At 35.0% G+C, this 27,126-nt stretch overlaps 1 protein-coding gene and 1 long non-coding RNA gene across 2 annotated transcripts; both read right to left on the reverse strand.

Moving 5' to 3' along the window:
• Positions 1-1,783: 1,783 nt before the first annotated feature.
• Positions 1,784-24,651, reverse strand: LOC100376329 (solute carrier family 68 member 1-like). Its single transcript, XM_085498731.1, has 6 exons — positions 24,526-24,651; positions 16,848-16,928; positions 8,607-9,518; positions 5,885-6,042; positions 5,543-5,626; positions 1,784-3,356 (listed from the first exon to the last, which is right to left on the reverse strand). The coding sequence occupies exons 2-6, from the start codon at positions 16,869-16,871 to the stop codon at positions 3,080-3,082; spliced, it is 1,455 nt and encodes a 484-aa protein (XP_085354857.1). The 5' UTR covers positions 16,872-16,928; positions 24,526-24,651; the 3' UTR covers positions 1,784-3,079.
• LOC146750360 (uncharacterized) lies at positions 12,309-15,567 on the reverse strand. The gene is made up of 2 exons (XR_014929688.1): positions 15,472-15,567; positions 12,309-12,538 (listed from the first exon to the last, which is right to left on the reverse strand). It is a non-coding gene; the product is annotated as an uncharacterized LOC146750360 (long non-coding RNA).
• Positions 24,652-27,126: the final 2,475 nt, after the last annotated feature.

The raw sequence follows: 27,126 nt of genomic DNA on the forward strand, positions 1-27,126 counted from the left end.
AGTGGTACAAAGTGTGAAAATAGAGTGTAAAGTAGTAGAACTGTGGTGCAAAGTGTGAAGCTAGAGTGCAAAATAATAGAAAATTTGTGTAAAGTGTGAAACTAGAGTGCAAAGTCGTGGAATAGTTGCGCAAAATGTGATACTGAAGTGTAAAGTAGCGGAATAGTTGTGCAAAATGTGATACTGAAGTGTAAAGTAGCGGAATAGTTGTGCAAAATGTGATACTGAAGTGTAGAGTAGCGGAATAGTGGTGCAACATGTAAAACAAGAGTGTAAAATAGTGGTGTTATGTGTGAAACTATAGTTTAAAATAGTGGAATAGTGCAAAGTGTGAAACTTTGCACTAGTTTTCCACTACTATGCACTCTAGTTTCACATTTTGCACCATTATACCATTACATATACTTTGCACCACTTTTCCACTATGTTGCACTCTCGTTTCACACTTTGCACTCCAATTTCACTCTTTGAACCACTTTTTTACTAATATGCACTCTAGTTTGAAACTAGAGTGAATAGTAGTGAAAAGTAGTAGTATAGTGGTGCAAAGTGAAAAACTAGAATGCGAGATGCATGAAAGACGCGCGTTGAACGTCTACCACAAAAATCGAACGATTTGATTTTGAACTTGAATTTCTTAATTTCGTAGCTCACATCGACCGACCCATCTTCGACAGAGGAATATTGCTTCCGAATACCCTTAATTAATCGAAATTGCCTATCATCAAATGTGTACAGCAGGAAATGCCCCCCAAAATATTTTCGAGTTTGTCGAATCCCACACGATGTTTGACGCCACTATGACACTATGACCTTTGTTTGTCCTGTTTTTACATTCGATTTCACGCATAATGCGTGATTCTCGCAGTGAACGGAAAATGGTCAATTAAACTGCACCTTTTTTAATACATGTTTATTCAGCAATTACTTACCATTATTTTGAACTGTATTGATTAAATTACGTTTCTTTAATGTACTTTGTGCATAATTGTTTAAATAATTTATTTAAAGGTGTCATTTGTGTACCTTATATGAACTTGTAAGTAACAATCTCTCGTAACACTCATTTGTACAGTGCGAGTCATGTGCATTAAAGTCACGTTAAGGTGACGCTGCAGTATATTCATAAGAGTTTTAAACAATAAATTATGCTACTGGCAAATACGTTAATATTGTCATGTTATATACCATATGAAAGCTTATTTTGCCAGCTTTTTAACAGTATGGTGCATTTTTTGTGGTTGCTAGCAGTATCAAAAATGGGTTGAAAATGTTCGTTTTTGGCTAAATTGTGTTTAAAACTATTTAGCTTCCTAACGCTTAGGTTTATCGAATGGCAGTTTGACAAAAGTTTTTTCACAATGCCTTCTAAAAGTTTCACACTTTTAAATAGACCCATAACGCTATTGCCGATTGTCAATGAGGTTACTTTTTTTCTTCTAGAAACAATAAATCCATACGACGCACTTTGAGTGTACAAGACCGGAACAATTGTTCCTGAAAATTTCAAAGGAAATGACAAAATAGTTTGGTCACACAGAAACCAGAACCCACACAGGAGTGTGAATATTTTAAGTCTTACAGAAAAAATCTGTTAATGTGGCTCGCAATAATTTGAAACAGAAGCAATCGTTGTGAATCAACATGTTTTTGAACACTCTTCAAAGCATTAACAAAAGAGATTTGAACACTTATATCAAATGGAAAGTCAAAATGATCATCTGCAGTCTGACGTGGTTAGCAATCATTAAAACGTTTAATTTTACACTCCTCACAATCTACATAAATTCAGACAATTATATATGTCACATTTATTTTCTAAATAAAACAATCATTATATCGCATTTACAAATATGGCAATTTCTAATATAAGTAGGTAGGTATTATCTTTAATAACAGCTGTTGAGAAATGGTTTTAATATAATAATAATTTATAGTAGCAGGAGGGGGTGTCATGATGACAGGTCACAGAGAATAAAAGTGGCTTTTCACAGATCACACAAAATTAACCAGGCAATTCATAATTGTTTCAATATATTTTCCTGAGATCATTTTACTATTTACATAGCAATTCATATCAGTCTACAATATGTTTTTAACACATACATTTCTTTTCCATTCATTGCGGCCATCCTTGAAGGCTTTCAGCAGGACACGTGTTTTTGTTGAACATTAAATTCCTATCTAATATATAGACGAGTTTAGAAGATTCAATTATCTGACACGCTGTTCACAAATAAATCAGAGTTTGGATCTGTATTTATTTTTCACTATTCACAGACAATAGAGATGCACTCTGACAAATCACAAATAATTTGATGATTTCACTGGTGATGGGAAGCATCTTTACCACACATAATGCTGAATAATTTAGCCAAAAAAATAAAAATTACACATCATGGATGACAATAACATAACATGCGAAAATGTTTCATACACCAAGTCAGCAATAAAAATACAGATGTGTTGTAGGAAATATTGTTTTCTAGATACCAGTAGATTATTATCTTATTTAGAGGCAACACAGCTGTATTGTCAGCCAATTAGCCTACGATGCCGCTAGCTAGGTGTAAAACATATTCACGGCCCAAGGTGCTTTGAGGTCAGCCGAGTTCTACTTTTCCAACGTTTATTTTATTTTACTATTACACGTACATTGAAGCATATTTTATAAATAATCGCACAAAAAAGACCAAAAGAATTTAAAATTTGTTTTGAATGTTGAAAATAGTTATTATTTAATATTGCCAAACCAGAAATCAACAAGAAATTCTGCACTAAAGATATTGCTTCAAAAACTGGATTCCAGACTGAAGGCTTTAAAACAGGGAGAGTGAAAATATCCGTTCCTGTATTGATGGTCTCACCTCACTCAACATTTCAGTCCATAAAATATTTCACATGCAATCTGTTTGAAATTATAATAAAAGATATTCATACTTTGTGCGTTGTAGTTTATCAGGGTCATTATTGGAATGACATTCAATAAACCTAGAAAACGGTAAATGTTATAATAATTAAGGTACTGAAATAAAACCACCTGTAACACACAAAATAGAGTGTACAAAACATTTCCTGTTTAAGTTTCAATATATTTTGGTGTTACAAGATGGCTGCTTCGTAGTGTATACTGTAACCATGCCAACAACTGACACACTCCTAGTACAGTGGGCACTGCACAGACCAATAGAAATATTGCATCAAGCAATTCAGGATTGTCTTCTATGTGTCCATGAGATATAGCTGACTGGTATCCATGACGATTGAGTATACTGACTACCAACATAGGAGCGACAGATTGGGCTGGTTTTGTAAACAACGCATTGGTACCAAACATCATAGAAGACAGTGGTGATCTAAAGTTATAAGGAAGAAACAACAGTATTACAGGAATAGTGATCTGAAATTTTGTTTTGGGATGTTATCAAGTATCTGACTGACCTTGCGACCATCTTGGTCTTAAAAATCCTAAAATCCTAACTCTGTTGACTAATTTATTTTCACTGAAGATGTAAATCAGGAAAAATAAAATCCACTGAAACTAAAGTCATCCACAGTACTAGAGCATGTGTGCAATATGAATCTTTATTCAAACTTAAAATGAATTGCTATTTTTGTTTTTTTTAATAACAAATATAAAGAACAAGCCATGCATGGCACAGACCTTGTTAGTTATCGAATTTAAGATATATAGTTTTGTTTATAGTAATATAGCTGAAATATAACCATGTCAGGAATATGATTATGATGATTGTTTAACATTAAAATGATTGACATTTATATCTGATTGTCAAACAAGTACTTGACCATATTGAGAGATATTGCTCTGGAACAGCATTAATTAAAACAAAATCAGCCATTTTGAATACATGTATACATCTATAACATGATGTATAATGAATATATAAAATTTGAACATAATCAGTCAAAGCATGTCCGAGATATGGCTCTAGAAGCCCATTCATTAAAACAAAATGACCACCAGTCAGCCATTTTGAATCCGATCTGAAAAATAAAAAGACGTGCATCAGGAACCTGTAATATCTAATATATGTACCAAGTTTGAAAGAAATCCATCCAGAAATGCTTAATAATTGATGATTTTTTTAAGACAAAAATGCCCACCATTTGGCCACTTTGAATAGAATCGTCAAACCAATATACATGTATATCTATGACATTATGTATAATGAATATTAAAAATTTGAACATAATCAGTCAAAGCAAGTCAGAGATATGGCTCTAGAAGCCCATTCATTTAAATAAAATGACCGCCAGTCAGTCTGTTTGAATCCAATCTGAAAAATAAAATGACATGCATCAGGAAACCTGTAATGTCTAATGTATGTACCAAGTTTGAAAGAAATCCATCCAGAAATGCCAGAAATGTTTGATATTTGATGATTTTTTAGCACAAAAATGGCCACCATTCGGCCATCTTGAATATAATCATCAAACTAATATATCTGTGTACATATCTATGACATAATGTATAATGAATATATAAAATTTGAACATAATCAGTCAAAGCAAGTCAGAGATATGACACTAGAACCACATTCATTAAAACAAAATGGCCGCCAGTCGGCCATTGTTAATCTTATCTGAAAACAAAATGATTTGCATCAAGGTCCCATAATGTCTAATGTATATACCAAGTTTGAACAAAATCCATCTGTAAACAGCCAAGAAATGCTTGATTTCCAGTACAAAAATGGCGGCCATATAGAATAAGATCGTGAAAGAAATTGTGTGCATATGTATAATATTATGTATGATGTATGTGTGAAGTTTGAATGTAATTGGTGCAGGCATGTCTAAGATATACACACGTGCAGACACACAGAGGTCAATCCATAAGTCCCTGTTTTCAGACTGCGTCCAAACGGGGACTAAAAATCTGATCTGAGAAATGATATTGAAAGCTGCGCAGTGACATAAAATGTCAAACGAGAAAGTTAGGCTGGACAAGGAAGATGGATTGCAAGACATTAAGCTACTATACAATGTCAGTCATGTTGTACTCTATCCTACTAATTAATACACAATATTCCCACCACTGTCAGACAGACATGATACTGTTACATGTTCACAGCAATAAGTATGACTATCATTTTACTGCTTTGACATTTGCTGCAACATTTTTATTTTTTATTTTACGTATTTTTCTATCATTTATTGGCTAAATTTGAACCAAATGAACATGTATAATATCTCATTGACAAAAAGTCATGATTGTTTTGTTTTTGAGTGGCTTTATTTTGGAAAAGGTAATAAATATTGACTTTGACAATCAAAGATAAAAGCTGGGAGCAAATATCCAGGTATTTTCATTGTCTGGTACCGGTAACCATTACTGATGGACCCAAAAGCCAAAAACACTCTGGAAACAGTACTTTGAGCTAGTTGTTGAGACTCTCTTGAACAGTGTAACAAGATTACCCAAGATTATTTTTTTGTCACAAAGAGTACAATACGTCTTTCATTTAATACTGAGAGCAAAGGAAACATTCTTCTATTCCAGAAAATTTGATAAACCTACCTTCGTTGAAATCGTACCACGTCATCGTCGATGATATCAGTCAGCGATAAGTTGAAAAAGCTGAACGTGGCATTTGGCAGGCTCCTGTACACAGGAAATAAAAGGATACAAAATTTTATTCTCTTACTGATTTGACAATGTTATGTATAGATGCAAGTATTTGTGACTTAATTGCATTGTTTAATATGTGAATTCTTTTTGTGTTTCGTGTTCTTGGATTTGTAAATCTCCTTTGTGTTCAATGATTAATCATTTTCAGTGCACTCCCTAAGCTTAGTTGTTCCTTACCACAAATAATATACATTGAGTTGCAATCCACAATAGTTAAATTCAAGTACTTACACATCCATGAGAAAAAATACTGCAAGCAGCCATGTATGGGATCTCCCAAGACTGAACATTAGGATACCAGAAATCACTTTTATATAAAAAGACATCAATATGACTTTATACGAACCAAACCGTTCCACAAGTTTACTGCCAAGTAATATTACTAGTAGCTGTAAGACAAAACAACAATTTCAGGGCTTGAAGTTCACAGAGGCAGAGAACACAATTGCCTGAAAGCCCAAAAAGATTGCCGAGGTGCCTTTCTAATACAGACTTCCTCTATATGCTAAGGCGATTTCCAATAAGTGCTCTCTCAGCTCCAAAGCCCAACTAATTTATACAAGGTACTGTGATTCGTAAAATGTTCACCATTGGACATTTGTGTGATGTATTCACTTTTTAATGTTCATGGGGTATAAATTCCACAAAGTCACTGTGACATTTGGTATTAGAATGATATTTTACTAAATTCATGACAATTTGTCTCTGGATTTTGACAGAGGATTTGCTATCCCATATACTATGAGACTCGGGATGATATGTGTTATACTGCAGTATCAACTTGGGATACAGGACAGATAAAAAATCCACAATATATTCAATTTCATTTCTGAGAATCATGGTTAATTTTGGCCAGTTGGGTTGGAGTTAACAATTTTTGAACATAAATACCAGAATCATGGTTTCTATTGGCCAGTTGGGTTGGAGTTCACAATTTTTGGACATAAGTCTGCGAATTATGATTCATAAAGGCCAGTTTGGTTGAAGTTCACAATTTTTGAACATAAATCTGAGAATCATGGATCATTTTGGCCAGTTGGGTTGGAGTTCACAATCTTTGAACATAAATAGCAGAATCGTGGTTTCTATTGGCCAGTTGGGTTGGAGTTCACAATTTTTATTCAGTCGTTGCACCCTCAATATTGTATATAACATGAGTTAATGCTATAAGATATAACAAGCAACCTCTCAGCTGAGAGCTCCGCTGATAGCAATGTACATTTCAATTAGGGAATTGAAGATATCATCACAAAATAAACAAATCTGAGATCAAGTCCACTCAATGTATAAATATGTATAATATCAAAGTAAACAAACTTATCACTTTTTGCTAAAAATGACAAAATATTCATCAAAATAAGGGATTTGAAGATATCATCACAAAATCAACAAATCTAAGAGAATTCCACATATAGTGCATGTACCTCTACGTATAATAACCAAATCAATCGGACATGCGGTTTTCAACAAGAAGTCAAAAATATCACTTTTTACCAAAAATGACAAAAATATTAAAGAAATAATCACGAAATGAACAAATCTAAGAGAAGCCTACCCAAGGTACATATACGCCAAGTATCAAAGCAATCAGACTTGTAGTTTTCAAGAAGAAGTTTAAAAAGTCAGTCAACGATGGACATATGATAAGCTTCGATCAACAAAGTCACTGTCACTGTCACTGTCACTGTTTCAAATTAAACAAATTTATTTTATTTTATTTTATTTCTCACTTTCACTCAGAAAAACATAGTTTAACTCTGGTGACCTTGCCCTTTGTTATATAATATTTCATTTATCATAGTTTGTTTTCAATATGGATATGCATTTTCATAATTAAATTTGAATACAAACAAGTTTTAGGATTGAAACAGCAGTAGGAAAGCTATCTACCAAAAGACCTTGATTGATGTAAATATCTTACAAAAATATTGGTGCCTAATTTGTTTAATTATTTTAAGGACATAATTTCTAGTTGGCTGAACATGATGAAAAATTGTAGTTGTATGCACTGTTTTATTCATTCATAGCACATATTGGGGACAGAATATATGTAAGGGGTATAATTCATGGCACATATTGGGGTCAAAATATCTCTTTACAAGGAAATTATTATTCATGGTCTGTGAGGTCTGGACCAAGTGTGAATGACATTTTGGTATACTTTTTCAAGAAAAAAATGTATTAATTCAGGTATACATGTATAGAAAAATACATTAATGTATGTCAACCTGCATTCAACTGAGGTGCATCAGATAAAAAAAACAAAAACATCACATGCTCAAAAATTGTGAGCCCATATTGTAAATTTGAACACAGATAGGGCATTATTTTATTTTGTTGATAACTTTGGACTAAACAGACATAATTTTCTATTGGCTTCAGATCTTGATCCAAAGTTTGGCATCCAAAGGGTTATACAAAGGAGTGTTTATATCGATTATCTGACATCTTGTTTTCTGTTAAGATACTTTATGTATTCTATGTTTGCATTGAAACCCAGTCTAGTATTCCCAAGGGATTTGGGAGATACATTACCAATGATAACCATAATAAATGATTTACTTCATTGAACACATCCAGCAATGCATACTCCCACTGGGAACAGTGACCTTTGAATGTGTATAGTAATCAGTCAAGTAGAAACAGTCAAAAATATTTTTTATCAGATTTTGACTATGACTTTCTCAATTTTTTGCATATTTTCACACAGGACATCTGTCGTTCACACTAAGGGAAGATTTTATACTGATGAATTAGATGACCAAGTTTTATAAAGTTTGGAATAGAATTAGTGAAGTTATTGTGCACACATTAACAATTATTAACATTGATGACGACAACAACAACGACGACAATGACAATAACGACAGACATTTTTTTCTTAATATATCTTTCCCTTTCATCTTTGATGATACATGCAAAGTAAATAAAGAATCTGCACAGTTATTCTTACCTGGGGAACAATGAATGATGATCCATATAGAAACTGTCGTAACAATGGCGTCAGATCTTCTGACGGGATCAGGGCATCACCAAACATGGCAAGAAAATTACTTCCAAAAGCAAGATGGAAAACTTGACAAAAATTCATTGTAACAAACATCAAAAAGTTTTTTTCAGATATTATTTGCTTTGACAATTTCCATATACTATTTTCTGTGTCTTGGATTCTCGCATTTGGGGAATTGCTTTCACCCTGGATTTTATAGTTAGTAGTTGCGTGGATTCCAGTGTAACGCATAAACATCCAGCTCAGACAAGCTACACAGATACAGTAACACTGAAACATATGGAAATTATGTAAACTGTCCGAAAACAACTCTGCCCAAAGCACTGTGCTGGAACCAATCAAAGAAGCACACTGGGCATATCTAATTAGCTGAAGTCTTGCATCATGTTGTTTGGACATTTCGGAAAAGATTGCACACTGGGCCAAAAGAACAAACGTATAGAGTGCATCGTAAAAGCAGAGACTTGTAAGAAGATGCAATCCAACCACCCAATTTGGTGACTCTTCATACCCAGCCCATGGAAACCATGGCAACAGGAAACAAAGTGCAAAAAGTGGCGCTCCATATAATATTGACAAGCGTCTCTCTTGAAACATTGCCATTTTGGAATTGTCTTGAAAGTAACCAAACAAGGGGTCATTAACTGCATTCCAAATCATATAGATTGTCTGAACTATGTTGAACCAATCCTCTGTAATCTTGTACTGGTTCAAGAACAACTTGACATAGTAGAACTGGAAAACAGAGTTCATCATTGTGGAACCCAAAGAAGTTGCTGAGTACACCACAGCATTCCATGATAAAATTGGTCTTTTTCCCTGTGGTAACGACTCATACTTTATCTCTGCCATCTTCTGTAATGACAAAACAATTCATACACCAGCATTTTTATGATGCACAATAAATTTTTCAGTTACATGCAAAAAATATGTCTGGTGATTACATTTTATTGACAGAAATGACACTTTCTAGTACCTTTTTCCCACCAAAATAATAGTCCAACATTTGTTTATTTTTATGTATTTTTTTTAATCATTTTGGACCAATTTTCTATTTGCTACAGGTAATAATAAACATTTTGCAAAAAAAATTATGTGTGATTTATTTTGTGAATAATGGCAAAAGTTGACTCAATAGTTTAAATAAAAAAGCAAGATGGATTGTTGAACACTTTTCAAGAATTTTGATGGATAATGCATCTTGATAAAAATAATTTTTGGTTTGTGTTGGCACAGACCTGGTTTGTAAAGACATAGCTCCTGAGCTTGATGCAATTCTAGGATTCACACCTTTCTGAGTTAACCAATCAGTTTGCATTAATTTTGACCATTCACAGGGCTCTTTTTTTAGCCAATCAATGTAATTATATTAGCCAATCAGTGCTATCTTGCATAGCGTCTCTCCTTTGTTTTAGCCCATTCATGAATCGGGTAATTCATTCTTTGATGCAACTCGTTTGCTTGAATGTTCTTGTCGGCTAACCCACCAACCATCCCCATCTTATCTCCTCCATCTTACCTGACCTTCTGATCATTATTCACCCCACTATTGGGCAAAGGACTTCATCCTGTCCCCCATTACAAGAACGAACGCCCACTTTCTGGCTTTTCCTTTGTATGGCATGGCAATTTATGAACACCTTTGCCCAATGCTCACTAGTGGGAGTTTTGAAGGGTGACCCCTTGCCCAATTTTTTAGTGTGTATTTTGTAATCTTTCCATTAGTAGTTATGTTAACGCATGTATTTTATTTCTTTATAGCTGACTAGTTTTAATAAATTGTCTTACTTTTAATCTGGTGTGTAGTGTCTTTACAAATGGGGTAATTTGTTGATCATAAAAAAAATATATCAAGATTTTAGCAGTGAAATAATGAAAACTCTAATGGTTGGATTTGTTTCACTTATTTTTCCTAATGTCTTTTTGTACACTCGGTCATGAAAATGTTTAATTAAGCGATGATACCTCGTCACAGATTATGCTTCCATTAAAGCCGTTGGATTTTATTTTTTGAGTAATTACCGAAGATAATGTACAAGATATTTAGAATCGAAAAAAAGTCGGTTTTGTGAAATTTATTTTTTTCCCAGTTAGTAACATCATATACCCGGTAGGTTCAGGATTTTGGCAATTGAACGCTAAAATTCAGACCCGCTGGACTATTATTATTCAACTTTCAACTTAAAAATGATAATTTTGTTTACACATCGATGAAACCAGAATTAATTAGGTATTAGTATGTTATTTTGGATTATTTTTTTATTGGGTTTGTGTTACAGTCCATGGTACAGGTTCACGTTGTGGCTTGTGTCGGGTGAGAAAGCAACATTGATGCCACTGACGTTGTGATTAATTTATTTTAAGTTTTGACAACCAATACTATTGAGATGAAATAAAATATTACGTCTAGGGTGGATTATTATTAGGTGCAGTGCTTTTACAAAACATAACACTTGTTCCTCGCCTTGCATACAATGCATTTACTTTTCAACATGGATTTTTAAGAAAGTGGCAATATAATTATTGTTGTGGGAAGACGCTATCTATTGGAGAAGATATGTAGCCACAGTCAGCTGGCGCACAAGTGATAATAAAGAGACAAATTGTAAAATGTGTTTTTCAGATTTCCACAAATCGGAAAAAAAATACAAATCTTTCACAGCCAATGATCCATTGGGGTAATATTAAGCCAGTGAATTTTTTTTTTTGCTTTTTATTATCCAAACAGTCTGGGCTATAGACTGTTAAAATTTTGTAGAATTGTGAATAGTGGAACATACTCAAAAAACGATTTTAAAATGTAGATAACAGGTGCAAACATTCTCTCGTTTGAATGCTTAGCAAGATTTAGCAAGGCTGTACATAAATAATCAAAAAGAAATATGGTGAAAAAAAGAAATGATGGGATCTCCATGATATGCACTATATTTACATTTTATCAAAACGATAATACATTTAAATTTGGAACTGTTTCAGCCATTTTAATTATGAGCATTAGCAAACTTCTTACTGAGTGAATGGTTATGCAAATTAGCAACTATCTCAGCTTCTTTTTAGTGCACATCCCAGAACTTTAAAAAACAAGACATGACATGTCATGTCATAGCCCCCGCTCAGAAAAAAATTTAAAAACTTATATTGAACTTAGTTTGTGTCAGAGTGAATTAATTCATTACGAGCTGTATTAAAATTCTGTTATTAAATGTTCAGAATTGATGTGTTACAATTTTAGGGGGTGGGGTAAAAATATATTCATTTGGCTTTTCTGAGACAATTTATAACTTGTTAAACATATAATGCGATGTGCACTTGTAAACAATTATTACCTGTCCCTGTACCAACTTTGAACAAAACTGGATGACACACATATGAGAAAAAGCTGTTAACAGCTAGAAAAAGCTTGTTTTTTTTAGATTTTTGAGGGAAAAAATGGCCTCCAAGTCGTAAAACTTTATCCAATCAAACAGGTCATGAATGACAATCCTTGGTGTACATTACCTGTGTCAACAACTTTACTTCCCATGTACTTCATGTACAGATCTACATGTAGTTTGTGGCCCTGAATTAGTTTCAATATCTCTAAATAAGAACAAGAGTACTTCTCATATGACAATGATACAAATAAAGTGCAAGAATCCAGAAAAATATTATCAAGTTTTTATTATCATACATTAATAATAACAAATCGTGTGAAATTGAACTTTTATGTACAGAGAAACACATATTTATGCTTTGGTTGACAGCACTTCTCAAAAAAAAAAAAGACGACCTGCAAAACTTTATACAATTGTCAGACATGCAGCGAATAGTATGCTTTTGTAATATATGCAGTTTCAGTGGCTTTGCTTTCCGAGAAAAAAATTCTGGCTCTGCACCTGAAAAAAACAAAAAAACATTTAGTCAAAAGTAAGCAGAGGTTGTAGCATATATGCTCCCATTAGCTGTTAAATTTAATTAAAAAAGATATTTGTGTACTGTCTTTTCAGTACGAAAACATATTACTTAATATATTTATACCAGCCAGAAAGAAATTGCAAGTTTTCACTGAGCAATTAGGAATATACATGGACAACAATTGATGCATGTCTAGCAATATACTGTTTGAAAGGCTGCAAGATGTAATGAAGTAGCAAACCAATCACTACTCGAGTCTGACTGGCTGGGAAACTGCACAATACATACAAAAATGTATGCAGATGATATATGAGCAGCTCCACCAAATATAAAAATATTCTTTCCATAGTTATGACTCTAATGTGATCGTACAAGTTTATTGTGATTCTATATGTGTTTGTAATATTATTTACATGTAGCTTTATTTAGCATTCTGTTTAGTTGGTTAACTTTACTGTATCTTAATGTAGTTTATTTTATTTTTATACGACCATAGAACAACTCACTGTAGTTTGTTTTAATGTTGAATAAAAATTAAATCAGTCACTGTATAGTGGTGACGTATTGCGCGAAATTGTTGCAAGGACAATACTTTTCTCGATTTGCGTGTCGTCGTGCGTCGATAAAAAATGCATGGAATGGTCGGCAGTATCGATCAAGTTCGTCTAGTGTGACATTCGTGGCTGGCGACAAGATGCCGTATAATCGTTTAAGGTAGCGAGACTATTATTTGTGTTGAAAATTATGATTTTCACATTTATTTATTAATTGATGAAATGCACTATAAACTTTCATCTGATAAAGTCAACATACCATAGAATGTCATGTAAGCTGGTTAAAATGTTGATTTTCTGAATGGAAGCAAGGCAGCCTCAGTAGTGTTTTCCAAAATCAACAACACAGGTTTAATCTGTGTGCCTATAAGTTCCAAAGATAAACTCAAGACAAATCAATGTAAGGATGTGTTATCAGTAGCTATCTGACACACAATGATGTTTCCAAACATTTGAGTAGTTTGTCTCCGCCCCTGTTTATTTTACAGATTAGTCATTTGCATATGAATCTGTCAAACACAAGGTCACACAGCCACTGAAAAAAAATCATTGATTTTGGTGTTTTCATCTGCCGATTTTATCCAATTATAGCTATCCCATTCCTTTATTTTTTTGGTTTCCAATAGCCTTACACATTTGGATGCCCCTACACATGTTAAAACAGACCTTGATGGAAAAACAAATTGATTGTGCCGATAAACAAGCTTGAAAATCTTTGCTGCTACTTCATGGACGTTTTCTAGGAGTTTATGTTTTTCAAAATACAAGGTCTTTAACAAAAAATAACGTATACTTATTGTCGTCGGATTAACACAAAATTTTCACAGATTTAAGGTGATAGTGAGAGGAACTTGAATGTGTCCAGACAAACTATTTCATCGATTATTTACCAATGTGTTGTGGTTTGAGTTGGGGTCAATGCAACTAAAACAGAAATTAAAATTCAGGACACTATTTTTCAAAACGCGTTGCTTGAATAAAACTGATCAGACACATTCAATTTACCAGACTATTGAACAACTAGGAAAAGTGAAAACAAAACTTATTATCACCAGCATAAATGCGTAATTATTTTTTTTACAAAAAAAGTAATTTTTCACTTTTGATTAAGTAACGCACCGTAGAATGCAGATACGGGCATGACAAACACACCTTTGAAAAGCTTGAAGTCTGGCGATTCCAAAAATATATACTTTCCTGGGTCTATTTGTAGTCGTTTGGTCCCAATTAGACGTCATGAAATGTTGGAAAATTACAGTCAATCAAAAAAACTGTTCACATGACAACAAAAAATATTCACTATATTTATTATGCATTATTTTTTTGTTGGTAGAAAATGATCACGGTACGGTAGCTTACTTGTTTTCGAAGTGTTGTAATTGTTGATTAGTACTCAGTAGTGATTATATTAACGTACAAAAAATAAATTCGTTGAATTGTTATGAAATGCAAGTAAAATTCAACCTCGTTTTATCTTAAGCAAATGTTTTCGGTTACATGTTAACACTCGATGAGACAATATCCGCCATGTTATCCATGCCCACGACGCGTGTTTATTGACCAGATAGGTCATGTCGCTAATCAACCAATCAAAATGCTGGATGGTGCCCATGTGCTCAAATTACCATAAAGCATTAAATATGACAGTTCAGCGACCTCATGGTGAAAGCAACACGAAAGACCAGATTTACCGATGTTTTAGTGCGATCTTTTGACTTCGTTTCTCATGGGGAAAAAGGCATGATTTTTTTAATCGGATTTAGAAAAATAAATAAACGTACCGTCCCAAATAAAAATGTGCCGGGTGGAATTTTTCTGTGGAAAAAATAAACGTACCGGTACGTTTATATTGGGACATTTAGCGTTGTGGGCAAGCTCTCCTGAGTAGCGACATATTTTTAACTTCGCCTATTGCGTGATCAGTGGATTACGTAAATAAACCAACACTTTCAATGAGTACATGCCGACCCAACTAAACTTGTTTATGGCTGTTTATGAACAGCGAGGGCACATCTCATAGAACAATAGCTGTGGAAATCATAAACAAATGTAAATGTTGCGGAAATCAAGCATGGCGATAATGATTTTGAGCGAGGCAGAGTCTGGCAAGCATCTCAGAGCAGCATTGCGCCGACACCACCACGACGTTTGAATCCCGGTGAGAGCACTGCAAAACTCTTAAGTCACGAGGTAAACTTTCAATTTACACAATACATAATCAGTTCCTACAACCATAATAAAAAGGCAGTTTTTCTGGCGAAACTCTCGACAGGTTAGCAATAGTTTCTCACGATCACCAAACCCGAGACACAAACGATAATACAAAGTGTATAAATACCATAACAAGCACAGTTTCTTACCTTTGAAATTGACGAGACACAATTTTGTCCATAGAAGCGTTGCGCAAATAAAGATACAATTCCGGGATACAATATCCTCACAAAATTGACTGATTTCCACCGAGAGGAGAACTGCGTAAGCGTCATCAAAACTCGGATTAAACTCGGGTAATTTCGGGAAAAGTCGGATTTTGAAGGAAAAATGTTAAAAATCAAGGAAAAACACAGTGAAACTTTGAAGAATCAAAAAAATAACTTGATGTGCACCATAGCACCATCAATTTCTGTCTCTGTACCAACTCTGAACTGAATTGGATCACACATGTGTGAGAAAAAGCTGGTAACATGAAAATGTGCACACACATTGCACAGACACGACCCAATTTAATTTCTCCCCACCCGGATCGCAGATCCGGTGGGGGCTAAAAATAGCTCCTAGACGCTTTGACCTTTTGTTTTGAAATTTGAACAGTATTACAACAATCGTACAGACAACTAGCCTGGGTGTTAATTTATGCATAAACTTGAAGTAGTGAAATTTGAGCTGCTGTCCTGCAAAATTGACAACTGGTAGACAGTTTTCAAGACAGCACTTTCTTCATAGTAAACAGATGTACACATAAAACCAAATTTTGACAGGAAACAGAAGCATGGTTTAGAAGCTAATTTTTTTTAAATCATTTTTGACCAAAAAAGCACATTTTTGTGCATATTTCAAACTACAGTGTCCATGAAAAAAATACTAACAAAATTTTAAAATTCATACAATAAGCTTTATGAAAATATATAGTTTTGTGGACAAGGGAGGTCATCTTGGTTTCCTAATTAACTACATAAAATACCTGTCAGGTAAACTGCATCTCTACCTTAAGTATACTGAATGACAGATTGAATACTGACCCTGACAACTTTGAACCTGGACCTAGCTTCCCGCTTAATTCATTACATGAACATCTCCAAAGAATCCACACTGAAAACCAGTTTTACTGCAAGGTTAATGGATTTTATTTATAGTAATAAAAGAGTCAGTATTACATGCACACTTGTCCTGCATGGTACAAAATGTATCTGCATGCCCTCAGAACAAACACGCAGATTAACACACACATGGCTTCTGTGTGCCAGCACAACTAACCACACACATGCTTTTGAGGAACCGATACATCATTGTCTATTTATATAATCAGTTTACAAATGGGAAAAAAAAAAATAATTGAACTCATGCAATGAAAATTAGTTAGATAATTGTTAATAATAAGGCAAAATTGGGGAGTAAAATATATTGTCAAACCAATGGTTGTTTTGATGTATATTGTGTTCAATATAAGACTCATGCAACATTAAAAATACATTGTTTATAAATTTCAACACTTGTATGTGATGTATTTCATTCATACCTTAGGTGTATTGACACGATGCATTTGGATTGGATTGGATTATGACAACATTCCTTGACAGTTGACCATCACCATTTGAAACTGTAATTGTAAGCCAGAAATAATTCACCGGTTAAATCGGTGAATTTGTCACATGCGCATGCTCGGGAATTGAGTTCCAGGGATGACAACAATGCACGCTAAAAACGCAATGCCACATGCGAAGCTGACAACCCCCCCCCCTGCTTTAAGCCATTCTATGTTTTCAATGTACACAATGAAAACATTTATCGTGATTGACAAAGATTATTATCACCAATAATTCATCCTGTTTAGCCATGCAGAAATTGATGGCTGTCACTTTTACATTAGTATATCGCTCTTATGAAAGGATATTGTTGTTCAAGGCTTACAATCAATCTTTTTTCTCTCATTTTTATTTTTAATAAATCATTTCCTGCGTCTTTAGTGTCAATCTGTAAAAGCCATCGCTGAAATGTGGACATTGAATCATATAATGTTATATATCGACATTGTATAATAAATCACATGCAAGCAGAAAAAGATGGCCGCAGGGTTGCACCCGGGTCTCCAGAGGGCGCCATCTTTTGAAATCCAGTTTTGTCAAGCCAACCTCAGGGATTACAATACAAGATGAAAACTTTATTAGGGGTCCTGGGCAAAATGTCAAATACGTTGCCATCTTGGGGAGCTAAGCCTTTCACTGAAGATTTGATGAGTTATTTCCAATAAAAGTGTTAGTTATACATCACAATTTTCTACGGTTCCCATCGTGAGACAGATTTCAACAAAATGTCAACTACTTGTTTTCACAACACATTTCATTAGCTTTGTGTAGGGTCACTTTGCCCATACAATTGTGTCTAAAACAATATTTTGGTAAGATTTGGTCATCTTTATGTGGTAATATTTAAAGAAAACAAACCATGCATGGCACAGTTCCAGTTAGTTATCCAATTTAAGATATATAATTTTGTTTATAGTAATATAGTTAGAACATAAACATGTCAGAGATATGGATCATGAAGCTGCTGTTTGATTATGGTGTTTGACATTCAGTCATCTAGTATCTGATCGTCAAACGAGTACTTGTCCATATTGGGAAAAATTGCTCTTGAAAAGCATTGATTAAAACAAATTGGCCAATACATCTGTATACATGTATTTATGACATGATGTATAATGAATATATAAAATTTAAAAAAAAACAAAAAAACAGTCAATGAATATCAGAGATATGGCTCTAGAACTGTATTTATTGAAACAAAATGGCCATTTTTAATCCGATTTGAAAAACAAACAAATTGAGGTCATACGCCCAGGGGGGTCTTAAAACCTATTTTTTGTTTGTTGTATTAACAGTTGACTTCCGGTACAAGCAAATCTTACAGAGACACACTTGTTCGGCTTTAGCGTCATCAACAATGAAACCAATTTTGCAATATTGTAGCAACTCATACCCAGGAGCGTATTTGAAATCACATTGTTTTGGTTTCATAAAATAGTTGGTAGCAGCTTGCGAATCCATAACTGGGGCCAGCAATTTTCCAATGTCACGCCGAAGACTTCCAACTTTTTTACCATCTTTCATAACAGCTACCTTGCATTTCTGTCATGAAAATTATTCTTGTCATTGGAAAAAAAAAAATTTGTTCTATTGGGCCATTCCAGTTTATATCTGCACCCCCCTGTTGATGAGGTCGGATTTCCAGCACTGTATGATGGGGAAAATACCCCGGAATTCCAACTGTATATGGAGAAACAGAATCTGGAAATCCAGACGTGTATGGAAAATTTTTTCCTAGAAATCCAGGCAGTTATGGCTACTAAATTAAATGTGGCCTAATTTATCTCGCCACATACCGGTTGATGAGGTTGGATTTCCAACACTGTATGACTAAAAAAACTTGGAATTCTGATTGCATATGGTAACACAATTTGGCCAGTATGAAATATTTATTACTGAAATTTCAATTAAAGAACAGAAGATATCATTAGAAAATGAACAATATGGATAGTATCAATGCAATGGGACTTGCTGTTTTCAACAAGAATTCAAAAATATCATTTTTCACCATAAATGATTGTGGTTTTTAACAAGAAAAAAATATCACTTTTTACCAAAAATGACAAAAATATTCACCAAAATTAGAGAATTAAAGATATCATTACAAAATGAACAAATCTGAGAGAGGTCCACATGTAGTACCTATATATGTAATATCAAAGGAATTGGACTTGTGGTTTTTAACAAGAAGTTGAAAATATTACTTTTTACCAAAAATGACAAAAATATTCACCCATATTAGAGAATAGAAGATATCATTACAAAATGAACAAATCTGAGAGAGGTCCACATGTAGTACCTATATATGTAATATCAAAGGAATTGGACTTGTGGTTTTTAACAAGAAGTTGAAAATATTACTTTTTACCAAAAATGACAAAAATATTCACCCATATTAGAGAATAGAAGATATCATTACAAAATGAACAAATCTGAGAGAGGTCCACATGTAGTACCTATATATGCAATATCAAAGCAATTGGACTAGCGGTTTTTAACAAGAAGTTGGAAATATCACTTTTTACAAAAAATGACAAAAATATTCACCAAAATTAGAGAATTGAAGGTATCATCATGAAATGAACAAATCTGAGAGAGGTCCACATGTAGTACCTATATATGCAATATCAAAGCAATTGGACTTGCGGTTTTTAACAAGAAGTCGAAAATATCACTTTTTACCAAAAATGACAAAAATATTCACCAAAATTAGAGAATTGAAGATATCATCATGAAATGAACAAATCTGAGAGAGGTCTTGTTGAAAACAGCAAGTCTGATTGCTTTGATACTATACATATTGTTCATTTTCTAATGATACATGTATCTTCAGTTCTTCAATTGAAATGTGTATTGCTAACAGCAGAGCTATCTCAGCTGACAGGCCGCTTGTTTTAAAATGCTAATTCTGTGACTAATACGATGTCCCTCCCCTTTACCGCAGTTGGAGTTTGAAAAAATTGGAAAATTGGCATCATATGACGAGGGTTATATTTGGAAATCCTGCTCTGTATGGTGGCACGAATGAGCTCATCAACACCGTGAATCAGGACTAGTTTGGATTTCCATTATCAAATATAAAATTTTGAACTTGGTAAATTAGCATATGATGAGAGTTATATTTGGAAATCCTACTCTGTATGGTGGCACAAAGGAACTCATGAACACCATACGTAGGAACTATAGTTTTGGATTTCCATTATTTATTTTATTTATTAACACACAACATCCCCCGGAGGGGATGAAAAGGGTTACAAATCAGATATTAGTAAAAGAAAAATAACCACATAAAAAGTAAGGGAACAAAAAGGCATAAAAAAAAAAAGAAAAAGATAATAATTTGAATACAAGGAATGTATTACTGGCTTAGTTTATGTAGGTGCTGCTGTCTTGTATTAAAACAGTTTTTTAAATATTGCGCTAAAGGAATAGACATTTTCTCGTCACTTAGTAATGATATGAATTTATTTTCATTACTAAATTTGTCAAAATTTGGTATACGTTTATTAGCTGCAATGTAAAGTTTTAATCTTATTTCATTGTAATGAGGACAATTTGTGACAAAATGTTGTTCATCTTCAACATGGTCATTGTCGCACATATTGCAGACTCTGTCTTTAAAATCCAATCCTGTATGCCGGCCTGTTTTAATTTTCAGACAGTGGTTGCCAAGTCTAAATTTTGTTAAGGATTTGCGAAGTTCACTGTTTTTCATAATTGTTAAGTAGTTTTCTTGTTCTATTTTGGTTTTAAAAAGTTTGTAGGTTCTTAGTTTATTTTTAGAATTTGATTTTTTCCTATTGTCATTATTTATTTCATTTTTCCACTCAGTTGTAAACTCTTCTTTTAATTTCTCATCAATTGTTTTTAATTTTGATAATGAGATAATATTTGTTTCATTTAAAAGATAAGAATGGTTAATATTTTTTAATATCAGATCAAGTTTTTTAAACCATTTACTTTTAATAATTTTATTGACATAGTATGCTTCTTGAAGTAGAGTATTTGTGGAATTTGCAATACGATTGGCATATTTTATCATTTACTTACAATACTTACTGTATGGTGAATGGTGATTTGGAAATACAACTTTGTATGACTTATACACCCATGGAAATTATACCCTGTATGAACTAAACACACAAACTCATCAACAGGGGGGTGCAGATATAAACTGGAATGGCCCATTTCAAGCCCACCGCGATATCCATATAGTGAGACATTCCAACCGCCAGAACTTGCTGAATAATAACTTTCACCGTGATTGATGAGAGTCTGGTCTAAAAAAAACAATGTTGACTTGACCTTTATGATGAAACACTACCGGGTAGTAGTGATGTTATTCTTAGCAAGCAGATTAAAGGTCAAAGATGATTGACAGCCAGTAAACAAAAGCATCGTGTGCCATTGTAGCAGAGTCGTTTGCTGCAACCCCATTTTTCTTTCCAAATACTGGCTGTATCCTCACCTAACTAAAGTACACCAAATACTGGCTGTACCTCAACCAAACCACACCAAGTACTGGCTGTACCTCAACCAAACCACACCAAGTACTGGCTGTACCTCAACCCAACTACACCAAATACTGGCTGTACCCTCAACCCAGCAACACCAAATACTGGCTGTACTTCCACCCCAGCAACACCAAATACTGGCTGTACCTCAATCAAACTACACCAAATAATGGCTGTACTTCAACCAAACCACACCAAATACTAGCTGTACCACAACCCAACTACACCAAATACTGGCTGTACCTCAACCAAACTACACCAAATACTGGCTGTACCTCAACCCAGCTACACCAAATACTGACTTCAACCTAGCTACACCAAATACTGGCTGTACCCCCACCCAACCACACCAAATACTGGCTGTACCCCCACCCAACTACACCAAATACTGGCTGTACCCTCAACCCAGCAACACCAAATACTGGCTGTACTTCCACCCCAGCAACACCAAATACTGGCTGTACCTAAATCAAACTACACCAAATACTGGCTGTACTTCAACCAAACCACACCAAATACTAGCTGTACCACAACCCAACTACACCAAATACTGGCTGTACCTCAACCAAACTACACCAAATACTGGCTGTACCTCAACCCAGCTACACCAAATACTGACTTCAACCCAGCTACACCAAATACTGGCTGTACCACAACCCAACTACACCAAATACTGGCTGTACCTCAACCAAACTACACCAAATACTAGCTGCACCTCAACCAAACTACACCAAATACTGGCTGTACCCTCAACCCAGCTACACCAAATACTGGCTGTACCTCAACCAAACTACACCAAATACTGACTTCAACCCAGCTACACCAAATACTGGCTGTACCACAACCCAACTACACCAAATACTGGCTGTACCTCAACCAAACTACACCAAATACTAGCTGTATCTCAACCAAACTACACCAAATACTGGCTGTACCCCCATCAAAACCACACCAAATACTGGCTGTACCTCCACCTACCCCACCCAACTACACCAAATACTGACTGTACCTCAACCCAGCTACACCAAATACTGGCTGTACCTCAACCAAACTACACCAAATACTAGCTGTACCACAACCAAACTACACCAAATACTGGCTGTACCCACAACCCGGCTACACCAAATAGTGGCTGTACCCCACCCAACCACACCAAATACTGGCTGTACCCCCACCTAACTACACCAAATACTGGCTGTACACCCATCCCAACCACACCAAATACTGGCTGTACCTCCACCTACCCCACCCAACTACACCAAATACTGACTGTACCTCAACCCAGCTACACCAAATACTGGCTGTACCTCAACCAAACTACACAAAATACTAGCTGTACCACAACCAAACTACACAAAATACTGGCTGTACCCACAACCCGGCTACACCAAATAGTGGCTGTACCCCACCCAACCACACCAAATACTGGCTGTACCCCCACCTAACTACACCAAATACTGGCTGTACACCCATCCCAACCACACCAAATACTGGCTGTACCTCCACCTACCCCACCCAACTACACCAAATACTGACTGTACCTCAACCCAGCTACACCAAATACTGGCTGTACCTCAACCAAACTACACCAAATACTAGCTGTACCACAACCAAACTACACCAAATACTGGCTGTACCCTCAACCCAACTACACCAAATACTGGCTGTACCCCCACCCAACTACACCAAATACTGGCTGTACCCTCAACCAAACCACACCAAATCCTGGCTGTACCCCCACCACAACCACACCAAATATTGGCTGTACTCCCACTCCAACCTCTGTGTTAACGTCACTCCAACCCAATTGCATAGCAGGGAATTTGAAACTGAGTATCGTGACATGTCATGTTCAGCAACCTCGCTATTCATAATACTGGTAAATAGACAGGGTATGTATGACATGACTCAAGCCGACCAATCAGTGTTCGCCATATAGAACACGCGCCCAGCAATTTTTTGTTCAATGTTCATACCACTGTTTATGTGAACCATGCTCTTTTACGCATTATAGTGTACTTTGCCATTTATAGTACAAACCGTCTTAAATTATTTTAAAAATATAATTCACTAATCTAGACTCAATATTGAGTGTTTGCTGTATAACCCAGAAATTCCTATAATCTCTGCTGTGTGGTCACTCTTCATGATGTATCGCTGTCCCTAGATGAATAGCTGCCGTTCTGTACATATTTAAACTTAGCTCAATGTACGGGGGAAAATAATGTTGTCGGCGATAAAAATCAATATATCGTTGCAGTTCCGCAGCCAATGATTGCTAACAGCCAAGCCTCTCCCTTAGTGATTCTGATTTTGAACCATTTTTGTATCCCGGTGTCAGAGTGTGATAACTTGAAAAATAGGCTCGATCAAGCAAACTTTTTTAGTATGTATATGAAAAAAACCAGCACATAAAAATTACCGGTATGTACCATATTTTACGCTAAAAGGATTTGGTTATTTGGTGTGCGATCGTCCTCTAAGAATACCATAAATAATGTTTGTGTACAAGAAGTCTGGAAGTTGAAGCGTGCCCAATAGATCTTTGTTGGTGGTGGCACTGTTAAATATTGATTATTATTTTACTAATAGCTAGTTGTTATCCGTGGAAGCAAGGGCATTCTAAACTTACATTTACATAATTCCACAAATCTTTCAAAACAAAATGTATCACTGATTAAACACGTTTGCCTGTTGCCTGTAACTGTGTCACGGACAGTGCAAAAAGTCCAACGGAACCACAGGGGCCTGCATGGCAGCCTATTCGTGTCAATACATCATGGACGTCTATGGGGTGGAAGGACGTCTATAGGGGTGGAAGGACTATGTCCCGGTACAGGACCTTACTCTTGCTCAAAATAATAGAAACTATATAATTAATACAGTTTGGTAATGTAATGCAAGCATATGTCATTAAATTTAAGTATCCATATATGTATATAACGAAATATGAGAATTTTTTTTTTTGATACTTAATTACCGCCGCGCTGTTTCTACCTCCATGGTTAAAATAAACTGTGCAGACGATCATATACAGACAGCATTCAAGAACTACAGAACTGCAAACAGATCTTACAAAGTAACTGGATGTACTGACCAGAGATTTTCGGGAACTGTTTTCCGGCATGTTCATTTTCACTTGGAATTCCCACGAAACATGGACGGATTCATATCCCCGATAGAATCTGAAATTTGTCGGCTTCCGCATAAACTACCCCCTCATATGGTGTTATCGATCGGATCTGCTGTTTTTATAGCTTTGCTTTCTACGGGCGTTCTATAACAATGTAGTGAGGTCGAACCCTCATTAACATTTATTGTAATTTTCTTTTTCTGAGTCAATATCCAAATTATTATTAAAAACATATTTAAATGAGCCATGGTAATTTGAACTTGTCATCCGTTGGTGACGCCATTTTTCTGAACAGAGAAACTAGGCTATTTTGGCGGGCTGCATATTTAGGAGATAGAAAGATATAGTAACAAAGTTACAAATAACGTCAGTTAAAAATTCAATATCAAAATATAATATTATTTATTAAAACTATAAATGTTGCTTTTTCAGCACATTGTATATGTACGATATTCGTTCTAAGAAGAAAAGAATGCGCATGCGATATTTTTGTCTGTTTCGTTTTTACATGTTGATAATACATGTATAAATATATATGGAATGTCATTTTTTTATATCTTCAAACATTTACATGTCCAATCATTATACCAAATCTGTAGAAAATTGGGCAATGCATGTTAAAAGAAGCCTGTGTACCAGGGTGACAGTGCACACGAAATTTATATTCTCGGGAGCGGACATCCAGGCATTTTCACTGCCTGGCAACCATCAATGGCCGAAAAGTCTAAAAAAAAAGTACTTTGAAATAATTGTTCAGACTCGCCTGAATAGTGTAAAAATATTATCCCTGCATGTGCAACATATATAAATTTGGTTGTTCGGGAATACGTCAAAGTTGATTTACTGTTGTTTTCTCGAATTTAGCTGTTTTCAACGGCTCTTCGGCCGGCGTTCAACAGCAGCTCGCGCAGACCCCATATAAATACATGGTACAGCGGAAGGCGTTGTGTCGTCACCGGAACTGCAGCGTCAATGAGCGGAAGGTCTTAGCATCGTGGAACGTTCTGTAACGTAGCTCCGCCCCGAGGATAAACAGAATCAGGTCTGTCAAAGACACAATGCATTGAGCGTTGTACAAATAATTCATCTCAATATTCTAAGGCATTTCTTTCATCTTTATACATTTCAATGGCAGTTGAATCAATGAGCAACATGACGTCATTTGAAAACTTTCTAATGCTATTCAATCAGCAAATAGAATCTATCATGATTAATACATGTACATGTACTGTAAAACACTTTATATTCGCTTGGAATTAATTTTCGCTATTTGCGCTGAAGTAATAATTCAATGAAAATAAAATCCAGCAAATATACCTTTTTTTCTATATTTTACATTCAACTTTTCAAATATCAGTGAAAATAAATTTCATACAAAACACCCAAAAAGTTTTTCGGGGAAAATTAATTCCAGCTAAAATAAAGTATTTTACAGTATGCAAGTAGCAAATGACCACTAGTCCACCACGACATGTTTCCGTAACCCTGCATGTTCACCATCATATCAAATCTAAATAACATTGATCAATTTATTCCGTGAAAAGCTTGATGAATCACTAAAACTATGATTATTCGTTATTTTAAATTCAGCCAAAAAATAATCATACCAAATTTGAAAACAAAAAGGCCAACGCCTTTTGAGATTCGGAAAATGAGACTGTAGGGGTATGCCACTAGAGGGCGCTAGCCACCTTGAAAATGCGACTCGGAGTTGCAAGGCATGCTGGGCATGGTTACTGAAAAAGGCAATCGACTATCACAATCTTTTCAATTGTACTTGATTATAATTTATTATTCATATTTATTTTTACAAATGTTCATTTCAGGGTAACAGCAACCAAAAACATAAATGTGTTGGGCATTTAAAGTGCTCATCTACATTGAACCAATTTGCAAAGGGTGGGATTTAACAGATTTAGACTCAACACTCCTACGTGACAACAATGGGCATCTCATACCAATTGAACTCACCATGAAGTTAAAAAAGCTCCATGAGCAGACATAATGATCTCTCCTGCAATTAATGAAATTTAAAGGGCGGTTCTTGTCAATGCGTGTCGTGTTCGATACGGTGAGTTGACCAACACTCTTGCTTAAAGCGGAAGGGTCGTCACCTGCGCACGCGCGGTAATTGAGTCCCAATAGACGATAACAACACACGCTAAAAATGCAAAGGTTCATGAGTAGACGCTTGTTTGAAAACAATGACACGCTATGGTCATCTGACACAGGTGACGACTCCCCTGCTTTAACCTGACAGTTTGTACATGAATTCTCTTGTTACACAACCATCGACATACGAAGCTTTTAAAAATAATGTATGGTACACCAGCTAAAATTCATTGTGAACATATTGCTAGTCAGAAAAAAAAGCATTTTGCAGTCAGTAACATTTTTACCTGGAAGTATTTTTTGTAATGTACTTAGTACTTTAAAACCATTTTGACTAACATTTAATTTTCACTATTTTGATGATTTGAGCATATTCACTGCGTTTTGATTTCACTATTTTGTCAACAATGAGTTTTATTGTTATTTTACATGTTTAGCATATTTCACTTATCA

Source organism: Saccoglossus kowalevskii, chromosome 1 (assembly GCF_978046115.1).
Source record: "Saccoglossus kowalevskii chromosome 1, keSacKowa6.1, whole genome shotgun sequence".
Lineage (NCBI taxonomy): Eukaryota > Metazoa > Hemichordata > Enteropneusta > Harrimaniidae > Saccoglossus > Saccoglossus kowalevskii.

Coding starts and splice junctions, on each gene's coding strand:
- LOC100376329 (XM_085498731.1), bottom strand. CDS start 16,871: ATGCATCGTGTCAATACACCTAAG. Junction 9,519..16,847: donor ATCGTGTCAATACACCTAAG/GTATGAATGAAA, acceptor TTGTCATTACAG/AAGATGGCAGAGATAAAGTA. Junction 3,357..5,542: donor GTGGTACGATTTCAACGAAG/GTAGGTTTATCA, acceptor TTATAACTTTAG/ATCACCACTGTCTTCTATGA.